The 23,584-nt window shown below is 38.2% G+C and overlaps 1 protein-coding gene across 3 annotated transcripts; it reads left to right on the top strand.

Annotated features, from left to right (window-relative positions):
- Positions 1-988: 988 nt before the first annotated feature.
- On the top strand, positions 989-23,378 carry LOC106895259 (cytochrome P450 27C1). Of its 3 annotated transcripts, none has more exons than XM_014954575.1 (9): positions 989-1,461; positions 6,140-6,276; positions 8,190-8,389; positions 10,907-11,116; positions 12,857-13,020; positions 16,352-16,518; positions 17,312-17,390; positions 18,395-18,598; positions 21,323-23,378. In XM_014954575.1, the coding sequence occupies exons 1-9, from the start codon at positions 1,120-1,122 to the stop codon at positions 21,437-21,439; spliced, it is 1,620 nt and encodes a 539-aa protein (XP_014810061.1). In that variant the 5' UTR covers positions 989-1,119; the 3' UTR covers positions 21,440-23,378. The 3 variants fall into 3 exon arrangements, with proteins under 3 accessions (XP_014810061.1, XP_014810060.1, XP_014810062.1); XM_014954574.1 differs by having other exon boundaries at positions 6,086-6,276; XM_014954576.1 differs by lacking the exon at positions 10,907-11,116 and having other exon boundaries at positions 6,086-6,276.
- The last annotated feature ends 206 nt before the right edge of the window (positions 23,379-23,584 follow it).

Genomic DNA, 23,584 nt, shown 5'->3' with positions numbered 1-23,584 from the left:
AATGATAAAATTAAGCATGTACCGAATCTTAATTGGATTGCGGATTCAAAAATACAAATGTAGAAAAATAAGCAGGAGGAAAACAAAGGCAAACAACTTTGAAGCTCACTAGACTTACTTTTCCAGAAGTTTATTCATGACCAAGTTCTGGAAATGCGGATCTTCCTTTAGACTTTTCTCTGTCCTCAAGTTTCACCTGATCTTCTGATCCAGTTAAAACAAAGGCGGTCTCTTTCACATAATTTCTGAAAGTAATCAATATTTTACAGATTATCACTAATGCCTTTAGAATTACAAAGGAATAGGTATGAAGACAGCACAAACACTTTTGAAATGGTGCAAAACAAACTGACATACAGATTTGAGCTCAAATTCTCAGTGTGTGATTATAGATCTGTGCAGCCAGATTGAGGAAGAACTGTGGTGGGACACTCTGCAGTTATAGGGCACTGGTTATTTTCCACAAAAGCTGACACAAACTGCCTATGGAGTATATCCTGTCCAAAAGATAAATCATTCTGCGAAACAAATAGCATCCCTGGATATTGTAATTTACAGGAACTGTTTCTAAGGTTACTGTGTAAAACCAATGCTATTTGTATGTGGATGTGGAAATGTTTTCTATGTATGCTACAGGACGAATGGTACTAAGAGAACTTCTGACAGAAAATTTAGTATTTTCTAACATATGGGAATGAATTAACGCCCCAGAAAAAAATAGCCCTAAACCCACCTTTTTAATGAAGGAGAAAGACGAGATAATCCTTGTGTGTGAGCCCTTTGCCAAACCAGTGGGGGAAAGAGGGAAAAAACTAAACTTTGGCTGCATGCTTAATGGGCAAATTTATCTGATTTGAATTATACAAAATAATAGGTTCGCTCTATTCAAGTCTCATCCCAGACCCACCCCCCTTTTCCAGCCCTAGGGGAGGGAGCGTTAAATAATGGTCTGTGTAAACTGATGCTCATGCAGTGAGAGTTTGGAGAAGTGCTGCTTGTACAAGTCAAAGCAGGCAGCGAAGAAAGAGCAACCCAATTAAAAAAAAATTAAAAAAAATAAATAAACCAGAAAGCAGCTGCAGGAGCAAAGTGGACCTTCCTGAGATTAAAGAGAGAGAGATGTCTTTCTTCAGCAGGGTTTTGACGATGAAGTGCAAGCAGGGGCTTGAATCCGAGAGGACTTACTTTTACCAGGCGGTGTTCGCCAGCAGGTTCCACCGGCGGCCCCCGCTCTGCAGCCCCGGCTCCCTGGGGGTGCGGGACGACCCGCCGCCGCCGACGGAGGACAAAGGCGCGGGGGCGATGGTGGCAGCCCCGGGGGGGCCCGGGGAGCTGCTGGAGCCCACCCAGGGCCAGCTCGGCCGGGTGAAGAGCCTGCAAGAAATGCCGGGACCCAACACCCTCTACAACCTCTACGAGTTCTTCTGGAAGGACGGCTTCGGCCGCATCCACGAAATCCAGGTAGGGCGCAATGGGCTCCCCGGGGGTGGGTCCCCTCAGCCCTTTGCTTTTCCCTTCTCCCTCCCCTCACAAAACGCCGCTCCCTCACCGGGTCACCGGCCGGCACCGCACACAGACCCTGCCGCGCCGCCGGTAGGGAAGAGCCGGGGTTCGGAGGATCCCCCGCTCTCGGCTGGAGGCTTTTAAGGGTTTTTTTTGTCTCGGTGAGGAGCCGAGGAGCGCGGGGCCGCCCAGCCGAGCCCCGCCGGCACCCTGCTCCCGCCTCGCCCTCCTCCCCGGGGCGCCGGGCGCTCCCCGTTCTCCTCTGTGTGCCTAGTTTGAACTTCTAAGTAGGTGCCTTAGACTTTAAAAGAAAGAAAGAAAAAAAACCAAACCCATCTTTTTGAACCGGGTTGTTTCACAGACTTATTTTTGGCGGGCAGAGCAGGGAAACGCGGGCTTTCCTCGAACAGCGCAGCGCCCGCCCTGAGGTGAGGCCGCCTCAGCCCCGCTCCGGGCGCTCCCGCCGCTTCCCTGCCCTCAGCCCGGCCCGGCGCTCCCCCGTCGTGCCCAGAGACCATTTTGTCTCTCCAACTCTCAGTTTCTACCCTGGCCTCCCCTTACATAAATATACTTCGCATATATAGGTCCCCTGAGGGGGCGGTAGATGCGCCTGGCCCCGCTGCCGTCAGCGCTGGCCGGCCCACGGCTGCCGCCGCCCCCCCCCCTCCCCTCAGCGGGAGGCGGGCGGTTTGAAACCTTCCCGGGGGCGGCCTAGTCGGGGGGGGGACAAGGCCTGCCCGCCCGCCGGCCCTGCCGCCCCCTCCCCCGGCGGCCACCTCGGGCCTGGTGCGGCGGGCGGGAAGGGGAGGCGGGAAGCGGGGCCCGATGGCGGCGGGGGAGGTGGATGGTGGGGGGACGGTAAGATAAACCTCCACCCGGGGGGTGGTGGTGGAAGCGTGGGGGGGTTGAGAACCGGCCTCTGTGGTTTGGGCACCCCCGTCGCTGCGGTGGGCGCAGGCCGTGGCCTGTCCCCGGCCTCCCTCACACCCCGCCAGGGCGGGCAAAGCGCCGGTGGTCCCTGCCCGGGACAGCAGCAGGGGTTGGGTGAAGAAGGATCCATCCTCTGTACAGCCTTGGCATGGGCAGCTGTCTTACCGTAAGGCTGTCTCTATCCAGAGATGATTATTTTTTTTTAAATTTTTTTTTGGGGTTGCTTGGCCAAACATGTGGGTTTCAATTCCTAAAAAGTCAACAGTGCATCTCCTGGGGCCCCTTCACCATGTAGTCCAAGTGATTCCACAGTGAGCACTTGTGTTAGGGGGAGTAAAACCGTGGTTTTCACCCTTTTTCTGCTGTGGATCTGTAACGCTTTCCACTGGCAGTACAGATCTCTTGGGCAATACCTCAAATATGGCATTTATTATTTCGCTTTTCTTGGTGACCTTTCCCAGATCACTAGGAAGAAATTCACAGCCAGCCTTGAGAGGTTCGGTGCCTGAAAATCACTGAAGTGAGAAAAAAAAATAAATCAAGAGAGAGAAGTAGAAACAGAAAAGAGAAACCAGGACAGAACTTTAAATCGTTTGAGGATCAAAACTTAAAAGTTAGGATTTACAAAGGGCCTTAAAAACACTAGGAAGAGGCAGGAAACACTAAAAAAAAAAAAAAAATCACATGTGGCTTTCCCATATTTACCATTGAGATTTCTAAAACAAAGTGTTAGGCTTCTCAGTCTATGCTGTGTTTGATGGCAGCCAGACAAGACTGATGATGATGAATTGCTCAACTTAATTGCTTACTAACCAAGACACATGTAGATGAAGCTTTCTGATTGCTAGAGCTTTTTGTTGCACTAGATTTCTTTTTTTTCTCTGCCTCTAGGATGGTGCACGGAATTTGAGAGGCGCTTATTATAGTATCATAACACCAAAAAAATACTGCTATTGAATTCAAGCTTTCAGTGTCAAAACAGTGAAAACTATTCAAATATTTAAAGGAATAATGGACAACCTAAATAGTATATTCTTTTCACTCCCACTGGATGATAAGGAAATTTTCTTCTTTAATAAATGTTATTCATAGAGAGGAAAGTGGGAGGAAGGATAAGGAGGAGTCGTAATATGATACTAGATTTTATTCTGTTTAGAGTCTCAAAAATTACTTTACAAATCCTGAATGCCCTGCTTGCATACCTTCTGGATGCAAATAGGCATTAACTGGATTAATAACAGTCTGTTAAATTTAACAATACAGTGAACATCAGGAATGAATTAATCTGAAACCCTTTGGTAACCAGCACAGCTACTTAAACCATGTCCTTCGGCACACACAAGTATTCGTACACTATATGCAGAAGCCAAGCACTTTTTCACAAAGGAGGTTCTGTTCTCAGTAACATGATTCCAGTTAGTCCTGGCCAAAGCAGTAATGCCTACAGCAATTATGACAAAGGGAAAGTATTTTTAATTTGATGGGCTTAGATCTCTTTTGTCTCATCAGTGCTATGCAAGTATAAAGAAAAGAAAGGTGAAGGGGGGGGGTTTTGGATGCTGGCAGTTTGAATTTATGATGTGTGAAAGAATGTCTGCTGTGAGAGGGGTATGTGAGACATGAAAGTGTAATGTTTTTAAGGTTTGGAACGAGAGAAAGAAAACCTATGTTGTAATAGAAAATATGGAAGACAAATTCCAGGCATTTCTTTAAACCTGAAGTTGATATACCAAACATCATTCTGTTGAAAGCAAGAGATGTCCAAATACCTTGCCCTTGTCTGTTTCTGGTTTAAAACTAATATTTCATTTATTTGATTGGATGGCTTGACACTTGATTTATTTTCTGTTGAAGTTTATCCTCCCATGTAAACCTCACCATCAGTGGAAAAAACAAGCTGCTCCATAAATAGCAAAATTTGTTGAACCTCTTTTTCTGTGACTGGTGGCCTGTATCCCCCTCACTGCACTGCCCTTTTCCTTGCAGCACTTATCTCCTAACTCATGCTATCCTTTAAAGACTGACGCTCTCAATTCTCTCCCAAGTTCGGTTTCAATATCCCTAAAATATCTCCAGAACAAGAGATACTTTGGGTCTTGGGAGTGCTTGTTTGTACATTGGTCTGCACGTGGTGTTTGGTTAGCAGCAGACCAAGCAGAAACAATAACAGTTGAGTTCCTATTGTAGCATTTCCCTCATCAGGGTGACTAATCTGAATCCAGATGTTGATTTTTGAAAATGGTTTGAATATAATTGCAGGAGACCTTTAACTCTCTGTTAAACTTGACTGAAATTGGCCATTGTGTTCCAAAAGTAGTTGAGAGCAGACTGGCAGAGACCACAGTTGCACAACTCTTGTTTTATTTGGAAACCAGGCAGAAAGAGTTACATTTTTTATAAGCACTTGGTACCATATGCTGAAGAGTGATTCATGTGTCTTAAACTTATTGTTGGCAATTGAACAATTCATCTCTGTAGTCAAGGCTGATTAAAAAAAACGTTTCTCATAAGTTAATCTTGGGTCAACCCTAGACTTTCAGTACTGTAGTTCTATTGAATGTCTTTGATTTATAATCAACATAGCTCTGCAAGCAGATGTTTTTGGAATAGATGTAGGTAACATGTCAAAGGTAAACTTTGGTCAGCTTAATTTGTCTTGCTACTTGAACCCGAAATAAAGGCTTTAGAATGTAAAGCTTTGTTAAATCTAAAGTCCTAACAATATCTCTTTTAACAACTCCTTTGCAGTTTGGGGTTTTTTTTCCCGCTGAAGTGGTGATGTGCCTCTAGTCCAAGTGAATCTGTGGTAGTTGGGTGCTTCATTTCACGACCGTGTCAGAATGAAATCTGTTTGAAATAATCAGTAGGATTTCATGGGACAATGATAATGCAATCTTACTGGAAAAATTTCGGGGTTTTTTTTATATATATTTTGTTTTCCAATCTTCTTTCTTAATTGCCTGTTGCTTGTCTCCAGCTTGAATCATGCAGATTGTGGGTCAGCCATGAAATAAACCTCACTGCAGGAATAAGACCTTAACTTTTCCTTCCTTTTTCAGAATTGACATATGTCATTCTAAAATGCACTGCTGATGAAGCTGTCTGAAAATGCAGTTTCTCACTAGGCTGCTATGCTATCATTGTCCTTAGTTAGGTGTGAGAAACTTATAAGTAGTTTCTTGTGAAGAATAAAATGGTAGACTAAGTCTTTATTCACAGAAGACATTAAAAGTAAATTATTATATCTTTGTATTATACTGTTATTTTCACCCCATTTACCACTATGTTCTACATTTTTTTCAGAAATTCTTTCTAACCTGTTTGATCTGAAGAGATGTGTTTTTAAGTGCCCCAAGTCCTTTCATCTTCTCAGTATTTGGTTTCTCTCATGCTTTGTGCCTTAGAGCTTTGGGTCTTTGCAGTCAGGGGTCCTGAACGGTGTGACCTCTCTGTTTGCTTTCTGAATATTTCAAAGTAATGCTTAGACGCTTTCTCCTGACATTTCAAACCATTCCTTGACTGGAGGGCTGAGGGTCAAGTTCTAGATGTGATAGATTGATTCACTGTATGACAAATTCTGTCAGTTTCCTTTTGTGTTATTTTTTCCTTAGTAATGCTTTACTTCTGTTTCTCTTTGTTGGTGACATTGTAGCAAAAACACACTCAGGAATATGGAAAGATCTTCAAGTCTCACTTTGGTCCCCAGTTTGTTGTATCCATTGCAGATCGAGATATGGTTGCTCAAGTCCTCCGGGCAGAAGGCAGAGCACCACAAAGAGCTAACATGGAATCCTGGCAGGAATACAGAGACTTACGAGGGAGAGCCACGGGACTTATTTCTGCGTAAGCATTGTTACTCTTTCATTTTCTTTGTTTTCTTGTAAAAGTTCAGTGATTTTATGAAGGACTGCACAGGTCATCTGGGAATTCAGCCTTTTCTGTCTGGAGAAACCTGTATGTCTGCTGGGGTGAAGAGGGTAGGAATTTATGGTAAATTGTCTGTTCTGATGTAAATTTTCAAAGGGATGGTAATGATATGTAGTTTGAAAGTAAGCTACCTTGCATAAAAACATTCCTAGGGAATGTGTATCAGCTGGAGATGTCTGAGCTGACTTGCTTACCTGGAAGCAGTATTGCAGAACAGGGCTTTTCTAACTTGGGCACAGCACTGCGCAAATATGGTTTTATTGCTTCAGATCTAGACTGTTTCATCCAGTTGGCAGTGTGTGGTGTGGACTTGTTGGCTCAGGCTGGCTTTAGGCTTATTGTTCACCAGAGTGCCCCATCAGGAGATTAATGTAGAGAAGTCACTGTATGGTAAATTCACTGATATTTTTGTACATGGCTGATTCTAGAAGTTATGTGTTTTTAAAGCTTGCATAAGCTGGCAGTGCATGTGGGTGTGGTTCATTGCCACTGGGAACTACTCACAGTCCCCACTGACATAGGATGTTTATTTAGAGGGAAACTAGTTTCCTGAGTCATGGACTTTCTGTTTCTTTCATGGTGGCAAAAGGCATTATGTGTTGCACTGTAGACTCAAATTTTAAGCTGCAGTTCAGAGTCAAAATAATGAACGGTTCCTTCATATTTTGTGAAATGGTATCTTAAATCAAGAGATAGAAAATGTCTGTTAAAGAGATTAAATTCTTTTGCAGGCCAATAAGTTTCTGTACCTTGCAGCAGCATTGCTCCAGGTGAAAGAATTTGATGGGAAATACTTACATAGCAATTTACAATAAACACAGAAAAGATAATTGCCTGTCTTCATAAGGAACGGAAAGATAACCCTGGAACCACTGTTCTCAAATACTGCACTCATAGCAAGCATGCAGATGCTACAATTCAGTTTTTATGTCTTCATTTCAATACATAGCTCACCTGAAGGAGAATCTAGCTGTAAATTGTTTCTCTAGAGCTAGGTCTGCTCTCCTATTACTTTGTAGGTTTAGAATTAGGGTAACTGAAAGTGATGTATGAGAAATGGCATTTATGGTACTAGCTCAAATCATTGATTTGTCAGATCTGGATGAAATACCATTCGTAATCAGGCACCAATTCCAGGCAAAAACAGTTTTGTAGGCTATCCATTCAAATATTTACTTCAAGTAATTTTAATAAGCACATTTTGAAAATTTCTTATGTTAGCTACGACAATAAATACTAATACAGAGACACTTACCAAATTCAGAACACTGAGTGGACAAGTTCTGTCAGTCAAACCAGAGATTGATTTACAGATGTACATACATATTGCAATATGGAAATTTAATGAGGATGTACAATAAATACAGAATAAAAATGTAGGAGGATCATACCAAATATAGAATCATAGAATTGTAGAATCATCTAGGTTGGAAGGGACCTTTGAGATCATCAAGTCCAACCATTGACCTAACACTGCCAAAACTACCAATGAACCGTGTCCCTCAGCATCACGTCCACCCCTTTTTTAAATACCTCCAGGGGTGGTGACTCCACCACTTCCCTGGGTAACCTGCCCCAATGTTTGATAACCCTTTCTGTGAAGAAATTCTTCCTAATATCCATCCTAAACTTCCCCTGGCACAACTTCAGGCTGTTTCTTCTTGACCTAAAAAATGCTGTGGAAGATCTCATGCATTATCATCATTTTCATTCCACGGCTTGCTCTCATTTGAAATGAAAAATCATGAACAGTTTCATTGTGGAGTTCCTACCCAGCAAATGACTGTTAAGGAGAATTATGTAGAGACATTATTAATAATTTCTTCTAGGGAGGGGGAACAATGGCTAAAAATGAGAAGCGTACTGAGGCAAAAAATTCTGAAACCCAAAGATGTGGCTGTTTACTCTGAAGGAGTCAATGAAGTTATCACAGACTTAATTAAAAGAATCTACACCCTCAGAAGTCAAGAGGACGATGGGGAAACAGTGACCAACGTTAACAACCTCTTCTTCAAGTATTCTATGGAAGGTAAGCCCGGACTGTATAACATCCGTAAAGAAAATGGATGTAAAGCAGTGTGCTTATGGTCAGGTGTTTTATGGTCAGGTACTCCATTGGGATTATTCTGGAAAGGGAAGCTTGATATTCTGCATTCAGGTGTCTTCCTACTCAGTGCAGTAGGTAGAAATCCTTTGTAGAGTCCAAAGAAATGTTACCTTGTATTAAGGGACAATTCCTGTGGAAATGCTGGTATATAGGTAAAATGTACAATCAAGGCTCTGAGCAGTTTCAGTACTCCATATTTCTGATCTCTTAATTTCTCAAGAATAAGGGTGTTGACCTTCTAAGACACGTTAATTTAACAACACACTGGCCAAATTCCAGATGGGGAATCACTGTATGATATATCTAAATTCTGATCATAGGTTAACGTGGGAAAAGGCACTGCTTTCCCCTGGGTACACATACCAACTGGGGGATTGTTGAGCTTGTCACTGGCTCCTGTTAATGAGGAAACACTAAATGAAACTCCAGCCTGAACTAGTACAGCGTTTCCTGTGTTCTTATAGAAATCTAATGGTGATTCATGCATTCCTTTGACCGCATACAACCTGCTCTTGTTGTATTTAGTGCCTTTTATAAGCATTGGTACTCTTTGCTGACAGGCACCTGAGTAAATTGAGATTTGTAAGGACTTCCAAATTGCCCACCTACAAAAATGCTGTCTCAAATGGCTGGCTGGCTGTTTGGCAAACTCACCTGAGTCTGTTCTACATTTATAATGTCTAAAAATGGCATTCAACTAAGAGTAACCAATTTTATGGAATTGTAAACACTGAGCTTACAGATTCACTTTGACTGATAGGTTAGTGTAAATTCTTCAAATTCCTTTAGCTTTTAATTTAAAACTTGTGCCTGGCACACACTTATTTCCTATATGAATTGCAATTTTAATTAACTTACACTGTCAACTGCTCAGGGAAACAATGTGTAAGATTCCTTTTTAACAGACCATGTAGAGAGGAAAAGAATGCTTAAGAAGTAGCAATTGCTGAAAGAGACACAAGAGAAATAAAAAGCACAGAAAAATATCTCCCCGAGGAAGAAAATTAAGGAAAGAAGAGTGAGTTGAAAATAGCCAGATTTTAAAATTATTTTTGTTAATGAAGAAGAAATATGAAGCAAAGAACAGGTAAAAAGAAAAGTTATTTAGTATATATGTATTTGAGAATTTATGGAGAGTTTGATGGTGGGCAAAGTCCAGGTTAAACATCATATCTATTGTACGTGTTTTTAATAGGAGAAACAGAGAAAAAGGAGACTAGAGTGTTACTAAACCAGTTACTCTAATTATCTAGTTAAGAGTTATTCTAGTATTTCCTGAAAATACGTGAACAAACTATTAACTAATAAATTTAAAGCACAAAATTTATTTTAAAATATTTGATTTGATGCAAATGGCTTTGAGAAATTATCCAAATGCCTTTCTAAATTACCTAATTGCCCCACTGGATGTTAGAAAAATCATTAAATAAGATTATTTTGATAATAGGAATGCTTTTTGTACAGCGCCTTGTGATATTTACGTAAATAAACTGGGTAATATCATCTAGATTTTGCAAGTTGAGAGGAAAAAATTGCTAGAAAAATGTGTTCAGAAAGTAATTAAAACAGTTTGCTGTCAGAGAACATTTGGCTAACTCCAGTAGGGCAGTTTCTGGCTGAGTTCTGTCTAATATTTAATAATTTGAGTATGTTTATAAAACTGAGCTCAGTGATTGTGGGGACACTAATGGATGAGTAAAAATTAACTTGATAAATGGAAGAAATGATCCAGAGTAGAGAAGAAGAATAATTTAATAAATACATATATATATATCTCAAGTACTTTTCTTTGGGGAGTGTGGGTGGATGTAAATGATATTTCTAGCAGGGATCACTGCAATATCGCAGACAAAACATCTGAGGAAATTATAGCAAGTCAGGAACAAGAGACCTGTCAATATTGTCACTTGCAATGCTGTCACACACTTGCTGTCTTTCAGGGCCATGGGGACTATATTGTGAGCAGGGAAATCACTGTCTAGAGTGCAAGCTCTCCATCCATTTATGCACACTCGTTATGCATTTACTACCAGCTTATGAGGAGGAAAGGCACAGCCACTGCTAGAAACTCCTGCATTGTCACCAGTTATGGGAAATGTCTTTGGACTTGTATGTCCCTGTGTGTCCAGAGGCCAGTGCGGGGTTTGTGGTGGCAATGCAGAGCAAAGCCAACACCCTGGAGGGCTGCTCTGCTTCTGGTGGAATTCCTGGTTGTCTTCTCATGCTGAGCACTGTTGACACAGTAGCCACTGTCTCTCTACAATGTTTAAGTTGGGTGTTTTTTACTGTGTTTTAATTTTCTATTTGGCCTGCTCCCAACTGCAGTAATAACTAAATATTTTTGGAAGGTAGTTCCATTATGTTAGCATTATAATTCCTTAAATTATTGATGTGTATATATGTATGTGTATAGCAAATTCTTTGATTTCGTATGTGCAGGTGTGGCAACTATTCTGTATGAATGCCGGTTGGGCTGCCTGGAAAACAACGTCCCACAGCAGACTGTTGAATATATTGAGGCTCTGGAGTTGATGTTTAGTATGTTTAAGACCACTATGTATGCAGGTGCTATTCCCAAATGGCTTCGTCCACTTATTCCAAAACCCTGGAGAGAGTTCTGCAGATCCTGGGATGGACTCTTCAAATTTAGTAAGATTTAGTAGTAGAAAAGTTCAGCTGTATTTCTGCAGGTTCTGTGTGTGTTTGAACAGGACTTGCTGCACTTTTCTTGTAAAATTATAAGAAGACATTGTGGTAGAAGTAAGTTTCATATTAAACTCAGACTGGCCAAGGAACCATTTTTAAAAATACTCTACTGAAAAAAAAAAAGAAGTTATCAGTAAACTTTAAATATTCCCCTATTTTATACTGCTGTTTCTTTATTTGTCTTCATTTGTTTGAGTGCCCAGTCCTCACTCTGGGGCCGAGTTCTTTGCCAAGGGTTTATCTTAAGCCACTCAAGTTTTAATGAGGGTGGTTTTGTTGACTTCAGCAAGTTTTCAGTCAGTCACTCTGACAAGTAATCACCACTGAAACTGACTTGAAAGTTAAAAAATGAGATGCCAGCAATTAATTAAACTCTTTGTGAAGTTTATATATACACATACAAGCATATAAGTAGACATAGAAGTATGCTGCTGTACTATAATATGATGGGCTTTTTTGTGTGAATAAAGCATCCCAGGCTACTTTATCAATCAGCTTTCATTTAAGTAAGAAGAAGGGATTGTCTTTACAATGTATTTTTTTTAAATATTCCGGAGTGTTTCAAAAACCTTGAACTCTTTTCCCCTCTCTAATGTTAGAAAGCTGCATGCATTTTAATTTCTTTTTTTATTAGCACTATTTGTCTAAGTAGGTCTGTGTACATCTTCTTTAGAGTATATTATTTAGTTTCTTAACTATTAATATGCTTAGTATGCTTAATTTTGAATATGTATGGATCTGTACCTACAGTAGGCATTAAGGAATCCATTTAATGCTGATACAGGTGTGTTTTCTGTGAAACACAAGCTTTTTAGACTGCTACTTTTAAATTATTGTCCTTGATAAAGCAGTCCTGTTCCCTTTTTGGGGTTAAAAATAACAGCAGACTTCAGCTTTATCCTAGCAGCAGCTGCAAAACTATTCTTGAATAATTCTTTTCCTTTGAAACTTCTTATGCTGTTTCTTTGTTTAATCCCTTTGTGAAAAAGGAATTAAATGGTGAGAATCACTGTATGTGATGTTTGTTTGTGTACGTTTCATAAAGGAATATGTTGATTCAAGTTTGGTTTTTTTTGTAAACTCATTCTGCGAGGCATTAATTTTCTGAGGAGTTTTCCTCCTTTTAAAGCCCTAGTTTCACTAAAGGTGCTGTTTGTAGTCACTACAGATAAATGGGGCTGCGGGTGAAATAGTTCAAAATGTCATTCACTGGAATTTTTCAATTTTTATTACTCGATTCTCCTCGTCTTTGTCTTGTGTGTGATTTGGTTCTGTGGCTTTAACCTTCTGGTTGCTGCTACCATCCTGCAGCAGCCGCCGTGTGCTGACCGGCAGCACGCTCTGTGGGGTGCACCACTTCTTGCAGAGTCAGCAGAAGGCAAGCCAGGTGGGCACAATATCTTGACCTTGAGCTTTTTTTGCTTCCAGTCAGAAACTTTCCTTTCCTTGTTCTCAGCATTCTTATGCTGTGAGCTACCAAGGTTCCTGTCAGCTCTGTCTTTCCATACCATGAGCACCCAAGGACCTCCACCGCCACCCTACTATCTTTTCCCTGAGAAAATAGATGCAAACGTTTTGTCTTTTTATGGCTATGCAGTGTAGTGTAAGGGGAAATGTCATTATTGAATGGAACCGGCAGAAAAAGAAAAAAGGAGGCTTAATAATTTTTTTTGAATCCCAAAGGTCAAATCCATGTTGACAACAAATTGAAGGCTATTCAGTCTCAACTGGACCAAGGGGAAGAAGTGAATGGTGGGCTACTGACATACCTCCTAGTGAGTAAGGAGCTTACTTTGGAAGAAATCTATGCCAATATGACTGAGATGCTTCTGGCAGGAGTGGACACAGTAAGCTTGTTACCATTTTTCTTGTGCACGATTGTTTTTGTAAATCAGTACTAGTCACAGCTATCTTCAGGAGGGGTTGTGTTGTTTATAAGGACCTCATTTCTGATACAGTTATGTCATTACATCTTTAAAATGATAGAAAATACTTACAGCACTGTGTAATCTCTCTACTAGAATGAAGTCAGTGTTGTTCTGTTCTAGCCGTGATTTACAGGAGCCCATCATTTGAGAGTCAGTTCCACAGTTTCTTGAGTGGATAAAATAGCAATGGTCTTTACATTCAGCTTGAATTTCATACATTTTCTTTTCCTAGATTGAATATCAGGTTGGTATTTGTGCTTCTTTAGGTAGACCACAATGGAAAAGGCTGCTGAAAGTTAGTGTGAAAAAACTGATCAATAAACTCATATGTAGAATTTGGTAGAGGATTTTTACATATGGCTAATTAAATCAACTGGGACACACACTATGGATCAGATGCCTGGTTTGTGCTAAGTCCATTAGGAGGTGGGTGTTAGGCCAAGAGTAATGTAGATAAGGCATAAGTTTGCTGCCTGTGCTTATGCTGGGAACATACAGACAGTCTGAGACAAAGCTGTGGTGATGGGGCTCAGCATTAATGAGGCTGGTTATGAGGTATGTTAACACCTAGTGAAGCATTTCAAGTGGCCATCTTTCCTCATTCTGCTGATTTGTCATCTAAAGCATTTGAAGAAACATTAAGGTCATGTATGTTTCTTACTCTCCTTTGTTTCCTCCCGTGTGAAGTCAGTGTAGCTTAGTACTGACTGCAGCGTGACAATCAGAAAAATAAGAAAAGATAAAAATTAGTTATTCTATATACAATGTGTATGGAGTTATTTAGAATATCAATGGACGTTATCATTGGAAGTGAGGAATTTTTTAAAATAAATCTATATGGATTTGATAGAAAAAGTGCTATGTAAGACTTTGTTTAACAGTTTAATACAATGTTAAAATAAGTAAAAAAGTAAAGTAGCCTTAAACTAAAAAAACCGCTCTGGATAATTGAATTCAGACTTGTTTGATTTGAGTAATTTTGCAAGGTTTCTAGAGAAAACACAAAAACCCCCAACAGTAATATTTTTGAATTCCAAAATAAAGAGCATATGTAAAGCTTATTTATATGCTGAAGATTATTCCATTGGTTAAATATCCCGTGGGCTTATGAGTCTGGAAAGCTTTTTGATGTTTGGTTCTTAAGCAAAGCACAGTTATTTATCCCATTCATTTTCTAATCTTTCAGACCCTTAATTTTTCATTTTTAGTGTGTGAGAGAGTTTTCCTTAAACTAAAAGGACAGTGTTCAAGTTCATGCCAACAAGAGTTTCTCTTTCCATTTGACTCAGCTTTCTCAGCTGGCAACAATCATTTTGTGAGAGGACGGTACTTCTGATTTCCTCATTTCCAACTACAAGAGAGAAATTGAGGGAACCTTTTTTCCCCCACTGCTGTCACTTCAGATCTCATTTTATCATGGAAAATTAAAGAGGTTTAGAGGATTATAAAAGCTTTCAACAAGATTGTAAGGCAGTTTTTGTCTACAAAGCATATTGGCCGTCCCTTGAGCAGTGCTAATTTTTAAGAGGTTATGAAGGAGCTGGGAACCTGGGACGAAACAGTGTTTGTATCAGAGAAGTTCTGTGTGTAGTTGGCACAAGGGCCAACTCTGAGCTCTGAGAGTTATAGGGCAGGCTTGCATTTTAGCAGGGGACAGCCACTCAATATCACAGTAAGAAAAAAAGAAAGGTTCTAAGAATGATACTTCTAGCATTATACCCCAGTTTGAAGGCAAGATAGAAAATGTCATCATCATGGTGAATTTGCATTCTAAATTGATCTTGAATGTAAGCTCAAAACAAGACATTTCCAGAAGTTGGGTTTTTTACCCACACATTGTGTATAACCTTAAACTTTGATGTGCCAATGAGTGAGAAGCTGAAAATAAAACTGTTTTCTGCCTAGAAAGTGAAACTAGTTGTCTGTCTTTGTTACACAAGTTGAAAAAAAAATATTAAAAAAAATTCAACAAAACTAGGATAGAGGTTACAGCTTTTCTCTCAAATGCTGTACAGGAACAGAATGATGACATTGTCATCTTCTCTGCCATACTTACCCAGGAACATTGAAAATGCATTTTTCAGAGTAAACTTTCTGCCTTTAGTGGTGGTTGTAGGGAAACAGGCTCAAGTAAAGCCATTTGCTTAACCTTGATGTCTTGGGTGCAGCTGATAGAAGAAGCAAAATGTCCTGAGTCTGTCTCAGGAGTATTTAAGTGGAATAGACCCTGAAATCCAGGTATTTTAAACACAGGGACTCATGGTGAAATGAATGGTAAATATTGGATCACAAATACTCACACAAATAAAGTTTAAATGCTCTACTTAGTTCCTGTTAGTACAGATGGAGTGAGTTCATGCTCTCAGAGTGTATCCTAAAACACAAATGTACACTGAAATGCAGTTTTTTTCCAGCTGAGGTGAAATAGAATTAGATGATGGGTACCCCTAAATCATCTTGTAGTCAAACTGTCTTCTGCTTTGTGTTCTGTTTTTCCTTCAGACAAAGTATTTTAAAATTATTTTTCACACAGTACCTTTTTTCTGGAACCTTGATGATTATTAGAATCAATAACTGGAGGGGGGGTGGAGGGAAAACATTTGAACATTTTTGGGCCACTTTAAATATATAAGCTCCTCTTTAACCTTCCTTAAGAAAGCTTTCAATAGGATGCTGAATTTCAGTCAAGTGGGAACTTTCAAGAGGTGGAAAGTGCCAGTTGTGGTGTAGCGTTCCTTACGTAAAGGATAAAGTATCATCTTAACAGGGATAATATCAATTCTGCTGTGGGAATGCTATAAGGAGACCACCATATGCTTAAAAGGGGTTGCTGATGTTCTGAGTAGCATTGTCTTGTCTTGTTTCCTATGAAATGTTTTTGTTGGGAAGAAAGGTGAAACACATACTGAAAACTAACAGTTAACTTAATCCATTGCTGTTTAGAGGCTTTATGTTTCAGTATTGCTTATATACTTTTGTTTGCATTGGGTTTTTCTGTTGCTTTTTAACATTTCTGTTAAATAGCTAAGAAAATATCAGCATGGGTTGTTTTGATATGTGGGGGATGAAGGAAGGGATGGTGAAGTCTGACAACATTCCATTGAGTCCAGATGTGAATCCTTGCCAGTCTGTTTTATAATTTTAAATGTGTAAAACACATAGTTGAAAACTGTTTGTTTTTCTTGGCTTTAAATGATTTTTAATCTAATCGTGTTGGACTGGATGATGATGGCTGTGGTTTCTTCCTTAGACTTCTTTTACTTTGTCCTGGGCAACATACTTGTTGGCAAAGCACCCTGAGGTTCAACAACGTGTTTATGAGGAGATAGTCAATAAGCTGGGGAAAGACCAAGTTCCTCTTGCTCATGATGTCCCAAAGTTGCCTTTGATTAGAGCTGTGCTGAAAGAAACCTTGAGGTATAAGTGGCAGACAACTGCAATTGTTAATTAAAAAAAATAATTCTGTGTAATTCTAATGGATTTTGAGTCGATGCTAATATTTGTATTTAGTTGATGTTACAGCTTCTGCTTTTATTTAGTGTTGCAGTATTGTGTGCAAGGATGCCCAAGCAATGAAATTTGATAGTTTGTATAATGTTTAATGTTTTTAAGTATGGTAGAAGTAGTATCACACAAGTAGGACATGTCTGTTAAGGTGGGTAATTGAAAGCTTGACTTTTGCCTTTGAAATATTAGTCTGTATGATGGACTGTAACAACCTCCTCCCCCACACACTACTGCAAAGTGGTACTTTGTAGTGCCACTACAATCATCTTAAGCTTCTTGACTTAAATTGAAGGCATGTGACATGTTTTTTTTATGTGTTTATACCAAATGTTCATAGTGAGGTGAGGGAAGTAAGAGGATTTTAGAGAAGGCATCGACAAAGCTGTTTCAGCTCCCAGTAGCACTAAAACACCTCCAGCTTGACCAACTGGTTGCATGTTTGTACATGTGTAAAGCAAATAAATACATAGACCAAATAGCTCAACCTAGTTACTAGTGAATAAATTTTCTCAGGTATTAATCATATTTGTACAGATGATTCAAAGTCTTTGAGTCTCCAACATGTTCTGTACTTTTGAAAAATCTTTTTTGCTGTGAATGCATATTGCATTCATATTCCGTATTTGTGAATGCAAATTGGAATCTAAACTTTTAAGTTGTATTCGTTATTACTGTTGAACTTCTCATAAAAATTTTTCTCTAGGTTATATCCAGTATTGCCAGGAAATGGAAGAGTGACCCAAAAAGACCTTATCGTTGGAGGGTACTTGATACCTAAAGGGGTAGGTTCCATTGCAGTTCTCTGCAGAGAATGCAGTTTAATTTTTGTGTATGAAATGTGATTTGTTACGGTATCTATACACGTCATTGACTTCAAAAGTTTTCACCAAGCTAGACCATTAAAAGGAAAGTATTTCAATAATACCCATTTATATGACAAAAATTGATTTTATAATTGGCTTGTTGATGTTGGGGTTTTTTTGGATTTGGGTCCTCACCTACTAATCAAATTTACCATCATGACTTATTTTTAATATTTTGAGGGTGGAGTCTATTCATAACATCTCTGTGCAATGTTATCGTTTGATTAAAAAACATCCATTATTCTTTCAGTTTTAAAATTATTTCATTAGAAATTAAAGAATTAATTAGTCTATTAGTTCCCTTTGTAGAAAAAAAGATAATTTTTTTTAAAATTATGAATCTTTCCTTTATGCTTTTCAAAGATCACACAGAGATCATGGTAGAACTGTATGGCTCCATTTCAAATGGCAGCACTTCTGTGTTAGAACAATGTAGCTTTAAAACACTCAGGATTTTTAATTCTTAATCTACTTATTTAAATGTTATTCTACACACATACCTTCCCCACCCCCCTGTCATCCCCTGATTTATTTGGAAACACCATCACATCAAATTTTTTTTAATGAGGTGGGGTTTTTTTTCCCTTCCCATTCTATGTTTTTTCCTTTTCCTGTGTCTTGTATCTCCTCATTTTCTCTCATACTGTCTTTTTGAGACAATTTCTAATACTTGTGACTTTTGTTCCCCTCTCCTTTCCCACTGCATTTTCTCTACTATATCCAGCAATGTTTGAAACAATTTGAAGATTATTTTATTTTACCAGCTGAGATAGGGATCTGATTTTCTAGGTATCCTTTTTTTTTCTAGAATTACTCAAAGATCTGTAGTTTTTATCACCTTATATTGCAGTAATTACAAATGTTTTTTTTATTTTATTATGTGTATTGGAGTTACCTAATATAAATATCATTTATTTCCTCAGACGCAGCTGGCACTCTGTCATTATACTACATCATACAGCGAAGAAAATTTCTCAATGGCAAATGAGTTCCGACCCGAGCGCTGGCTGAGGAAAGGCAATTTGGACAGAGTAGACAATTTTGGTTCCATCCCCTTTGGTTACGGCATTCGAAGTTGTATAGGAAAACGAGTCGCCGAGCTGGAAATTCATCTTGCACTGATTCAGGTTAGATCTATGTGACAGCATTATAAGAAGGAAAATATGTTGGTATGAATGATTCTTTTCTATGTGTACCATTTCTGGATACCTTACAGCGTACAAACCCTTTGTTTTGGAGTGTTGTCTGGTGTACTCATCCTGCAAAAGTTTAAAAATTGAAAATAATCATGCTTGAAATGTAGCATACTAGTTAAACTACGCTATGGAAGAAAAATTCTTTATAGTACAAATGAAGTAAAACTAAAGGTAAGATTGTTCAGAAAATATGTGGATTTAGTACAGAAGGTTTTATAAGCAAAATGGAAGCCTATCTTAATATATATTAGAATGGTTACCTGCTCAGTTTCAGTATTTCAGTTACAAAGAATTCAGTTCCTACAAAATTGTTAGAAAGTATTTATATCCTCATTCTGATCACAGTCTTATGATAAATAACAGATTTTTATCATGTTCTCTGGTTTTCTGTCCCTTCTTTTTCTTTCTTCTAACTTTAGTATCATTTCAGATGAACATACAGTTGTATGTGTAATTACATGTATATAGTTATACAAGTAGTTAGTACATATTGCTATATATTGTTTTCCATTGCTAGATATCATAGAGAAAGCTTTCCCAACAGCTGCTGCATCTTTTGTCACTTCACTTAAAAGACACCCTTTACCTCAAATACTGAGCTCAGACTGGGCAATCAAAATGCAAAGATTTGGGAACTGTTAATAGTTTCTTAACTATAAAAACATTTAGACCCATTATATGTATTCAAATCAAGGCTTGATTGAATTTGCCTTAGAACTTCCTTAAGTAAACTCCTAGAGCAATCCCTGAACAATTAGCATGTGTTTTTCGGAACTGGGAGTGAGATAGCTCTTAGGGGGCTGGGTAAAACAAACGTACTTGCATCTTTTGGAAAAGGAGGATCAAGGAAGTAATAGAGAGCCAGCTTTTGCTCTCTGGAAAGAAACTAGAACATATTTACAAGCATCCAGATGATATTTAAGTGATTTAAAAATAGAAACACACAAAGCATGGAGCTGATCAAAGAGAAACTGTTTCAGAGCAATCTGATTTCTTTCTTTGACTTACCTAATGTGGTGGATATAGAATTAATCACGTATTCTGGCTTCAGGAAGTATTTTCACGTCATATACATTTTTCTCACAATTAAATTAATAAAATTTGTTCCAGATGGAAGTACCTATAATATACATGCACAGCTGTTTGGAAAAATGAAATAGCTGGAGGCAGTAGCTGTCAAATATTAGCTCTTGAACTGAGAAAGCGTTTAATTAAAATTCTGTAAGAATTTGTCCTGCATGTGATTTGGGTTGGTATTTTCATTAACAGTGTAAATGATGGATTAGAGAATACTTTCAGAGTATGTATAGGATACCAAGCTAACATGAATTAAGTTAAAATCAGAGGATGTGAATATACAATTATGAAAAAAATGGAGAAATGTTCCTGAATCAACACAAAATTTTTCACTACGGACAGCTGCAAGGTACTGCTCTTGAGCAGTGTGCATAAACACAAATTGCTAACCAACTGGCTGGGTAAATAGTACTGTTGGAACAGACTGGAGGGTTACAGTAAAAAAATCAGCCAACAATGATGATGCTAATTCTGACAAGGCAGAGTAATTCTTGGGTATATTAAAAGTATTAACAAGCACTTTGTATGTCAGAAAGAGGAGCTAAATTATTCAGTCTTACCAAGCACTGGTGAGTCCTCAGCTAGACAATGATAGACGACCCTGTGCACTGCATTTTAAGGACAGTATAGTCAATTTGGAGGAAATGCAGAAGACAGAGAGAATAACAAGAATGAGAGGTGAGAAAAGAGAAGAATGAGATGAAAATTTGATCCAACATCTCACACTGAAAAGGTAGTTATGTATAGTAAAATAGTGCCTTGTTCAGAGGAGAAAGACAAGAGAAGATTACTTTGTTTATAGGAAAAAGTGTTATAGATTTAATATTAGCGAAAGTTGAGGATGTTGCGGTATTTCCTTCTAAATTTTAAAAATTGCTGAGGTATTATATGTTCAGCTTAACAATGGTTGAGATAAATCTCTTGAAGTTTGTTTTAGCCCACGATTTCTGTGATTTGTTTGCGACTGATTCTCTCCATTTCATTAACTGTGTGGAAATAGGGGTTTAATGTATAGAGAACCTATATGTCAACCTAAACCTGTGTGATAGAATTATAGCGATTCTGTTCAGGGGAGGTTTTAATATTTGACTCCTTGAATTATGATTGTTTCACTTGGTGCACTGGACAGTTGCTGTCCCATGTTTGTTTTGTTTTATTCTGCCCAGGAAAAGAGATGTGTGAGATGGGATTGGGAATCTTTTATTTCTTTGTTTTCTAATTGCACATATTGATTTATATGAAAGGAAGTGAAATCAAAAACACATAGAGAAGGAAGCTCACGAGGTTTGAAAGCGACCTTAGTTTCTTTGATAGCTCAGACTGTTTAATCAAGCTATGTGGAAATTCTTCAGAAAGGACTGGCTCAATCCTCCCTCAATCAGAGGAAGATTTTTAACTATAATCTTCACCATGTAACAACCACTCTTCTTTCTTGTGTGGAAATCGTAGCGCTTAGACTCCATAGAATTTGCAACAGAAATTTTGTTTGTGACAGTCTGTTACGTTCTCTTTTCCAAAGTCTAATATTCATCTGTAATTTTGCAGCTTTTCTAATACTTGTCCTGTTTATTTTCACAGTTGCTTCAGAACTTTGAGATCAAAATTTCTCCTAAAACCGAGCCAGTTCGTGCCAAAACCCATGGACTTTTGACTCCTGGAAACTCCATCAATGTGAGATTTTCTGATAGAAAGTGAGACTCAAATGTTTTGGAAATACGTGATTTTCATGGGAACAGACTTGCATCTTATGGATGTTTAATCATGCTTGTTCTCTGGTTTGTAGGTATTTGTCAAACTGATCCAGTATTATGTTCTGCCTTAGTTCTAGCAGTACATAAGAGAAATTACCTCTCCTATAATAGATAATTACACATATGAAAATATATATTAGAAAAATTCCTTCTTGCACTGGGAATCTCCTTTTACCTGGAAAGATTTCTAGTAACAACAACACATGCATTGCAAAAAAAATAATTAAACTCAGACATGTCAGTATCATTCAGTGGGTTTGTTACACTGCTTTGTCATAAAAGTCAACTACTCAGTGAGTCTATTTGAGAGCAAGAGGGCTACTGTATAATATGTGAAAATTAGCTGCATTTATGAGTTTATGTTTTCCCATGTCTTGCCCTCCAGTGTTTTTTAAAAGTTTCCACCTAACAATGAAATGATGAGATCATTTTTCTCTTGCCTGTAAAAACATTTACTCTGCGTGTATTAAAAAATTAATACAGTAATATGAAAAGATAGAAAAAATACAATTTATGTCACTTTGTTTAGACTCAAAATACAGAACAATTAAAAATGTATCCAAACATAATCCCCATGAAATGTTTCCATATAATTTAAAGAAAATTAAAATATTAAAAATAGAAGTTTAAACATCACATTGTAGAGTAATGAACCCAGACATTGTCCTCATCACCAAAGCATAAGCTGAGTGGAATAGCACAAGCCACTTTCACTATTCTAGTTAATATTATGCCAAAACCAAGTGTAAATAATAAAAATTAAGTAGTTGATACATTTTTAGCATTTAATTAAAATACTACTATTAACTATTTTCACAGTTCTTCAACAGGAAGAACTGGAAACTTCCCATTACAACATGCTGAACCCATAGGCAGGTGCACAGTTGCCTCCTGTAGGATGGAATTGTGACTACTGAAGTATCTGGAGATTTTTTAATTATCTAGTGTCTAATACGAAAAGTGGACACCTGAAAGGGTTTTTTAAAATTATTATTTTATTTGTCCTATGACGACTAACAGAAAAGTCTCACTTGCATGATACTTTAGTCTTTGGATAACTTTAGTATCACTGCACTAACCTTACATTCTGATTTTTGAGAGAAACCTTATGCCTTGGGTCCATGTTTTGCCTTGAACAACGCACAAACCTGCATACCCTAATATGAAATTAACTATGTAATTATGTATAGTTAACTGTTTACATGTCAGGCTCTGACTGTTTGTGAGGTAGTTTACGTACTGACAATCGTGAACTTTCCAGACATAATGCAGAGTTAGAAAAACTTGTGCTACTCTGTTCTTAAAATGACAACATTTTTCTTTGCTCATCCAGCTATAAGTCAAAGACAGGTTACAAATTAAATAACACACTGTAGTTTTAATGGTGTACATTAAATTCCACATAGCTAACTACTTCAGTCACATTGTTGCAGTATTTTAGTTACTTTTTGTAGTGCCTTTTTAAGGTCTTGACAAAAGAAAAACAAAAAAATCTCCTTTGTATGGATCTCCTATATAAAATAACACTAAACAAAATTGATCTGATCTGTGAGACTAAATGTTTACATGATGACTTTAAAATGTTAATCCTGCCTGTCTTTATTGAATTGGGGATGAAAGAGCCCAAGCCTTCAATCCAAATTTGGGTTCTGTACGGTGCCTTATTTTTGCATTGTCAGTAGCATCAGTAGAAACGTCAGCCATTGCTACACGGCAGTACATTTGGTACTTTGTATCAATCCTGAAGAAACACATCACTGTAGAAGAAGAGGCAGTTAAAAATGCTCTTTGAAGCATTTGAATCTTTTCATGAAAACAGAAAGCCTGTGATTTGTTTTAATAGAGCATCTATCCATGTAAGTTGTCTTTTATACATAATAAAATATTTATACAGAATTTAGAAGTCATGGTTCTTATTTTAATTGTTATTTATAATTGTATTTTCCTTTAGTATCTTAAAGTTTTTAGCTTGTTGGATAGAACTGGAAGTTTCGCTGCTACGTGGGAAATTACTAGTTCAGCGAGAAAAGATGGGATTCATGCAAGAATTTGAGGTGTGTAATGACCTAGCTGAGGAGAGATAATATTA

This window comes from Calidris pugnax, unplaced genomic scaffold, assembly GCF_001431845.1.
Source record: "Calidris pugnax isolate Ruff unplaced genomic scaffold, ASM143184v1 scaffold103, whole genome shotgun sequence".
NCBI classification, from domain to species: domain Eukaryota; kingdom Metazoa; phylum Chordata; class Aves; order Charadriiformes; family Scolopacidae; genus Calidris; species Calidris pugnax.
This window is presented reverse-complemented; position numbering and strand designations above follow the sequence as displayed.